Source organism: Mizuhopecten yessoensis, unplaced genomic scaffold (assembly GCF_002113885.1).
Source record: "Mizuhopecten yessoensis strain PY_sf001 unplaced genomic scaffold, ASM211388v2 scaffold3853, whole genome shotgun sequence".
NCBI lineage: Eukaryota > Metazoa > Mollusca > Bivalvia > Pectinida > Pectinidae > Mizuhopecten > Mizuhopecten yessoensis.
Window position 1 is genome coordinate 748,253 of NW_018405252.1, and position 8,777 is coordinate 757,029.

Below are 8,777 nucleotides of genomic sequence, written 5' to 3' on the forward strand. Positions count from 1 at the left end.
TATAGTGTTTCTGGGCAGGAATCTACCATGCCCAGCAATGGTACATATTGTTACTGGGCGGAAATCTACCATACCCAACAATGGTATATATTGTTACTTGGTGGGAATCTTCCATGCCAAGCAATGGTATATAGTGTTCCTGGGTGGGAATCTACCATGCCCAGCAATGGTACATATTGTTACTGGGCGGAAATCTACCATACCCAACAATGGTATATATTGTTACTTGGTGGGAATCTTCCATGCCCAGCAATGGTATATAGTGTTACTGGATGGGAATCTACCTATAGTGTTACTGGGTGGGAATCTACCATGAATCTACCATGCCCAGCAATGGTATATAGTGTTTCTGGGCAGGAATCTACCATGCCCAGCAATGGTATAAATTATTACTGGGTAGAATACTACCATGCCCAGCAATTGTATATATCTTGTTACTGGGTTGGAATCTACCATGCCCAGCAATGGTATATCTTATGGTATATATTGTTACTGGATGGGAATCTACCATAATGGTATATAGTGTTACTGGGTGGGAATCTTCCATGCCCAGCAATGGTATATATTGTTACTAGGTGGGAATCTATCATGCCCAGCAATGGTATATATTGTTACTGGGTGGAAATCTACCATGCCCAGCAATGGTATATATTGTTACTAGGTGAGAATCTATCATGCCCAGCAATGGTATAAATTGTTACTGGGTAGAATACTACCATGCCCAGCAATGGTATATATCTTGTTACTGGGTTGGAATCTACCATGCCCAGCAATGGTATATATTGTTACTGGGTGGGAATCTACCATACTGGGCAGGAATCTACCATGCCCAGCAATGGTATAGTGTTACTGGGTGGGAATCTACCATGCCCAGCAATGGTATAAATTATTACTGGGTAGAATACTACCATGCCCAGCAATGGTATATATCTTGTTACTGGGTGGGAATCTACCATGCCCAGCAATGGTATATCTTTTTACTGGGCAGGAATCTACCATGCCCAGCAATGGTATATATTGTTACTGGGTGGGAATCTACAATGCCAAGCAATGGTATATATTGTTACTAGGTGGGAATCTACCATGCCCAACAATGGTATATAGTGTCACTGGATGGGAATCTACCATGCCCAGCAATGGTATATATTGTTACTGGGTGGAAATCTACCATGCCCAGCAATTATATATTGTTACTGGGCAGGAATCTACCATGCCCAGCAATGGTAAATATTGTTACTTGGTGGGAATCTTCCATGCCCAGCAATGGTATATAGTGTTACTGGGTGGGAATCTACCATGGCCAGCAATGGTATATATTGTTACTGGGCAGGAATATACCATGCCCAGCAATGGTATATATTGTTACTGGACAGGAATCTACCATGCCCAGCAATGGTATATAGTGTTACTGTGTGGGAATCTACCATGCCCAGCAACGGTATATATATATTGCTACTGGGTGGAAATCTACCATGCCCAGCAATGGGATATAGTGTTACTGGATGGGAATCTACCATGCCCAGAAATGGTATATATTGTTACTGGGCAGGAATCTACCATGCCCAGCAATGGTAAATATTGTTACTGGGTGGGAATCTTCCATGCCCAGCAATGGTATATAGTGTTACTGGGTGGGAATCTACCATGCCCAGCAACGGTATATATATATTGTTACTGGGTGGAAATCTACCATGCCCAGCAATGGTATATAGTGTTACTGGATGGGAATCTACCATGCCCAGCAATGGTATATCTTGTTACTGGGTGGGAATCTCAACTTTTTCCATATTATGACCCATTGCTTGATTTCCCATGAATGGGGTCAGACCTTTGCACCAATCCTGGCAGCATAATTGTGCATCTCTTACACTTAGAAAGCAGGTACATAGATAAAGGATGGAGATCAAAACTATTTTAAAGACCATGTGTTTCTTTAAATGGTGTTCGCAGTTTTCAACATATTTCAACACTTTGATCTTGAAATCAGGTCAAGGTTATTCATATCGGGATGCTTAGTAGCACTCGAATCTCGGGTACCTACTGAGCTAATTGAGCCAATTTAACATAATCCACTGCTTTGGACAAACATTTTATCAAGTCCCAAAAGATATTCATATCCAGAAAATAAGTATTTCCGAATGCACATTACAATTTTATCACAATTGATAACATCAGTTTCTGCTCTCCACTAAAACACCAGCACATCATGCTGTTTAACACTGTGCACATAACCTACTTTTTTAATGTTGAAATTGCTAACCCTGTATATTTGTTAAAATATATTACCACCCACCCCAGGAGCGAAATTGCCTTTAAATGTTATAAATTTACATGTGTATGAAAGGCTTTATTTTTTCCTGATCGAAATTGTATACAAAATGACTTACCTGGCATTGTCCACCAACTCTGCAAGTGCACCGAACAAAAACTCATGGGTAGTTCTGAAAACAGGAGGGGGAACAGGTCAATCATTTCCTGGTGTATTTGTTATAACATTATCTACCGTTTATTTCTGGTAGACCGTTATGTACATTTTACCAGTTATATGCTCCTTTATCATAAAGTTAGAAAATATATCTGTTGAAAGGATGTAATAGTTACTAATCCCCCCACCCCGCCCCCTTAAGATTTTTCTATTCCTTCATCAATATATCAAAAGACAGCATCTGTTACTTTTTAATCCCTACTTACCTAGATGTTATATGAAATTTCATGTAAATAGTTTAACACGAGCTATTTTTTCTAGTCTGTCTGTAGCTAAATAACAGCATGAAGATGTTAAGTAGCCCGATTATTTCAACTAGAATATATTCTCCCAATAAGCCGATATTTCAACAAGCCGGTAGATATTCTGTTCTCACCAGCCTGCATTTAATTTATTTTCTACAAAAATATATTGTTTGTAGCCACCTAATTCTCACTTGTCTTTATAAAGTCTATTCCAATAGCCGGGTGTATTCTATTTACTAGCCAGAACACCAGCAGGTAGATGCACTACCTTAGATATCCTTTCATGTAGATAATTTGTTAACCAATATATATTCTGCTATTCTATCTAGTCTGTAGATGTATTATCTTGTTATTACATAATCTACTAGAAACTTGGATATTAAAAGTCCTGGACTTTATATATTATATATTAATGTTGTTCAGTGAATAGTGCTTAAATACAACAAACACAGCGAGCTTGCCATCTTTATTTAACAGCAGTATAAATACACCCTTTACATAATTATTATTCCCATTTCTATGATTATCTGAAAACAACACAATAATTATTTGCAAACACAATAAATCAGTTTCATTTTAAGTCAACATTACATCAGTTTAATGGTCAATATTTATGACCTAATTAAGACATCATACAATTTTTCCGTAAGTGACATTTACATGTCATTCTGTCCTCAGTAGTTGTATGTAGTAATCTGAACATGGGGAATTACAGCACCAACCAGGCTTAAAAGGGTCTGATGTAGATGGAATTACAGCACCAACCAGGTTTAAAAGGGTCTGATGTAGACAGAATTACAGCACCAACCAGGTTTAAAAGGGTCTGATGTAGACGGAATTACAGCACCAACCAGGTTTAAAAGGGTCTGACGAAGACGGAATTACAGCACCAACCAGGTTTAAAAGGGTCTGATGTAGACAGAATTACAGCACCAACCAGGTTTAAAAGGGTCTGACGAAGACTAATAGGCTTAACACTTTGTTAAACTTGGACTAACTATACCATTCACAGTTGTTTTAATCAATGTTTATTATAAATGTTGATGAATAAAGACAATACACAGAAGTGGGAAGTTTACACGACACTTTTTGTTTCTTTTTATGCATTCCAAACAAATTGATTTTGATAATAAACTCTGACAACAAGTAAAATGAACTAAGACTGACTGTACATGCAGAAAAGACCTATACAGATGTGATCCTCTTCCAGAATCAGTTTACTGAAGACATGGGCTAAATAGTGAGCACGGGCTTATTATCAGTATAACGTTGTTTACATTAGTTGTTGTACACATTAATATCATTATTACAGGTAAAATGTAGTACATGTATATATTTATATGTTACTGCACATTGGGTATAAATTACTTTTATAAAATTGCATACAAGTTGTTGCACTGTATTTATCCTGTAACAAGCCCAGGAGGACAACATATCAACTTTGACCCCATGCAAGTGGTTGGGTTAATTACAGGACAATGAGTGAACATATGAAGGCATTTCTTCTGAACTGCAATAGTTATGGGTGGGCTTATTACAAGACATGGGCTTATTGCTGGATAAGTGCAGTACATATTATCATCATTGAACACATCATTAATGATACTACAGATACTTCAAACCGGTAATTTATTTTGGCACCACACAGATAAAGGTTTACTAAGATGGGACGAATTATTAACGCATTCACCCTTGAAGACACATTTGAACTCTTCCAATTCAAAGCTTGGAATAGTTCATTATGAAATTTCAGGGGTGAATGAGTTGTGTAAAACATGATATACATGAAACATTAAAGAAACTACAGAAACTTAATATATGGGCACCACACAGATAAAGCAGGTTAACTGGGTAATTTCATTTCCAACACGATAGTTAAAAATATTTTGTAGAAAAACAAAGACACTTTCACAACATATCAAATACCTGCCAAGAATAATAAGACCAGAAACATAACCAAATGACGAATAATTTGTTTTATAACCTTTCCAAGACAAACAAAATCATTCTTTCATGCAAGTTTCAGCAACTGTTACATTTTTTCAATATGTCTGACATATACTTAACCAAAATTATTTCAATATTCTAATTAATTATATTTGCATAGTAACTAATTATAAACACACGTACTGCAATAAACAATGTTTTTTGTATGATAAAAGGTAATTTTATATACCTGCAACTAGCTATAGACAAGATGTAAGCGGATTAAGCTTTAACAAAATGCATGTATTGCCATTTTTTTTTTACTTAAAAGGAACAGACTTGGTTGATTGGTATTTTATTACTCACATCAATAAATGTATAACTCAATACCACAACCACTTTACTCTACTCTAGAGGTTTAAATTTGGGATGGGATATATGCATGTCAATTTTTTTATTACGTATAGATATTTCTTAATATGGCTCAAAACGTTTGAGAGATCTGGGTAGAGAACTTTGAACACTGAACTCCATACTTTAAGTTTGAACACTGAACTCCATATTTTAAGTTTGAACACTGAACTCCATATTTTAAGTTTGAATACTGAACTCCATATTTTAAGTTTAAACACTGAACTCCATATTTTAAGTTTGAACACTGAACTCCATACTTTAAGTTTGAACACTGAACTCCATATTTTAAGTTTAAACACTGAACTCCATATTTTAAGTTTGAACACTGAACTCCATATTTTTAAGTTTGAACACTGAACTCCATATTTTTAAGTTTGAACAGTGAACTCCATATTTTTAAGTTTGAACACTGAACTCCATACTTTTAAATTTGAACACTGAACTCCATATTTTTAAGGCCTTAAGGTTACACGCTACAAAACTTGGTGGAACATATTAACAATTTAGAAGAACTTAGTACAGCTATTTACTTTTCTCTTATTTCCTGATTATGGCGAATTTATTACAAAATGTTGTTTAACTCATTCACCCATGAACTTTCTGAATGGACTTTTCCAACCTTTAAATTGGAAGAGTTCAAATGTGTCTTCAGGGTTAAACGAGTTAAACATGGCGTAAACAAGCACATTGGTATTTAAACACATCAGGACATAATGAAGACAAACCACACACACACTCACCTATAACTGGACCCTGCTGGTGATTTATCAGACATGTAACCATTTCCAGAACATACAGAGCAGATAAACACTTGTAAGCCCAAGGCTGGAGAGCTTGCCATCAATTACACCATCACATTCCCATTTTTTTTAAATTACCTATGCATATTTGTATGGTATAGTATACATTGTTAAATCTATTTCTGCAAAAATGTTCTGGGTACAATTGAACTTGTCTCTGGCTCTTAATTTTTTCACATTAAGATACCACTAGACCAAGATTAAATTCACTGAAATAACTATGAAAAATGGTTGCATGATTTGACAACGGTCCAAACCAAATGATTATAACAAATATCTGCTAATGTTACGAGACCTATCTATGTCAAATACCAGAAAAAATATGTTTTCTCCATGTATAAAATAAGCTAGTCACATAGGCCCCGGACAACTCTGAGAAAACATAGACATTTTGACAAAAATTTTACAATTTGGGTATGATGAAAAATAATTATTTCTATCTCTAGTAGCAATGATGCATATAAAAAAATATATTAACGTTTTCACTAAAAATTCTAAGGAGCAGGAGACAGCCATCAGACTGCTCTTTATTTGAAGACAGCACTTCAGTTGTGTAAATAGTTTATTCCTGATTTTATAACGACCGTTATTAATTCACTGGAGTCGGACCAAAGGACGAAGACGAGGTTATCATTTTATATGTACACCTGATATAAATGGAATGCCAAACGACACATTTACACCAGTGGTTTTAACGAAAGCTTGGAATATATAATTACTAGACATGTACATCATGATATGAGTTCTATGTACACTGCATATCTACAGTTGAAACTGTTATATTTGTGGACGGTGTATCGTATCAATTATATGAATACATACTGGTATCACCACAACGGTCACTTAAGTTGTTTTCACATTATCTCAGTATTATCTGTGTTGTGAAGGTTTCACACAGTTTAACTGTCACTCGGTGGGTAATGAATCCTGGTATGAAAGGGTACATCCAGTCTGGCTTATGAGGTCACCAGAACATAATGATATTTGTGTTGGTGTTTATAAAAACAAGATGCATATTATACATTGGTTACATGACCCTTCTAATGACAAGCAATGAAGCTATTGATACACGTTTGGTACGATGAACTATAGCGTCAATATGTGGTTAAATCTTGCGATTCTTCTCCTGCTGCTGTAGTTGGGTATGCAAATCATTGAAATCCACACTGAAGCTTGGAATGAACATCTGTAGTCTTTTAGATGTGTACTCGTAGAACCTTCAACAGAACCATTAAATGCATTAATAAATTAAGATCACATTCGGTGGGTACGGCATACTTACGAATTGGTATGAAGATAATCAAAGCTCAACTGAGCCCGGTTCAAGTTGTTGTAATTTTGAGCCATGTTGAAAGTGATAAGAAATAGCCTGGATGCAACTTCGTCGATAATTCTAATGCGGGCTAGGTTTTAGTAGCCCAACCGATGGACACGGCCGTTGTTTCCATTACTCGCGTTGGTGTGTAGCTTTCCACATTCAAATATGTGCTACAGACAGCAAAAGGATAAAATTATCTCCTTCGAGACGTACTCGTGAACCTCATGCAGAAAGTACCGCCTGTGCACCACTTCCTGTCCAATATGCAAATGAGCTGAATCAATGCGCCTAAATAACAAATGTTCATGTAATCGTCACTGTCTATGACTAGTTGTCATTTTATTCGAATTCTCAAAGTTACGACCTATTAATTTTTTTCGTTCACCACATTTTTTTTATTAAGACGCTCCCCTTTAGCGCCTTATCGATGACTATTTACGTATTTATATTTAAAGCGTCAATTAAAGGTTGATAGAAAATTCAAATTTTCAAGAATGCGGAACGCAGTATATAGTGTATGTCCCCGCCAATATGCATTTAGTACACAGGGGCTCGGTTTCGAGACACTTTCTATCTATCTATCTAGATATTCTGCAACACCCTCTTTCGAGTGTATTGTGCAGCGTAATAATAAACCTATACACACCAGAAAATAATAGCAACACTTCTTTTCCGGTGTTTATGTACATTCTGAAACATTATAAAAATGTTATAAGGTTTAAGAATGTGTATATTTACTGGTGTGAATAGGTTTATTATTAACCGAAACTATCCCGAAAGTCAAACCGAGCCCCTGTGGTCTATATGCTCTTTATTGTTACCTTCAGTCATAACAGAGTGCTGTACATTTTATTTATCTTCGATTTTGAAACGTTATTTATATTACGCTGCTTATATTAGTATTTTACACAAATAAAATTATTATTGTATGTCCCCGATAATAAATATAATTAAAAATTATTACAATACATGTATAAGTGGTCATAGAACAAAATATTGCCCCTGATTTTCTTTCTCTGTGCCAAGCTGTAATGATAACTATTACTATTTTAGAACGTTTCCTAACGATGCAAGCAAAAAGTCTGATATTAGAAAAGATGTTTTGCCCAAAACAGAATTTCAAAATGATAAAACACATATATATATATCAGTAGATTTTGTTTTATTTCAGATGCATCTTTATGTCTGTATATCTATCTCATTGGTTGACTGGTTGATAGTGGTGCTGAAAACGTACTTTTATGTCCTTTTTCCGTTATAACCGAAACCTGGGACGTATTTATATTAAAATTATATTTGTAACTTCGTCGTTTATAACTCACTGTTAAAAGTTTGTTACTGCCATACCCCGGCTATCTTTAGTTGCTAATTATATATATATAACGACACTGAAATGAATATCTCCCATATATATGTCCAAGGAACATCATCATCAGACTTTATCGACCTGGACGAGCTGTCATGTGAGCTATGACCTTTGAACCAGGATATGTCGTACACAGTGAACAATACTTATTCCAGGAACAATCTGTAAACATTTACGTATCTAACACCCCCGGTTGTTACGGTATATATTTGTAGGTTTCAGA

The 8,777-nt window shown here is 35.5% G+C and overlaps 1 protein-coding gene across 2 annotated transcripts in view; it reads right to left on the reverse strand.

The window, feature by feature from the left end:
• The window catches only part of LOC110448141 (MORC family CW-type zinc finger protein 2-like), an 82,511-nt gene extending 75,068 nt beyond the window's left edge, over positions 1–7,443 (reverse strand). For both annotated transcript variants that reach the window (XM_021494221.1, XM_021494222.1), the window contains exons 1-2: positions 7,153–7,443; positions 2,388–2,441 (exon numbers count right to left, since the gene is read on the reverse strand). In XM_021494221.1, coding sequence (XP_021349896.1) covers positions 2,388–2,441; positions 7,153–7,217 — 119 coding nt within the window. In that variant the 5' untranslated portion in view covers positions 7,218–7,443. The remainder of the gene's footprint in view (positions 1–2,387; positions 2,442–7,152) is intronic.
• Between the last annotated feature and the right edge of the window lie 1,334 nt (positions 7,444–8,777).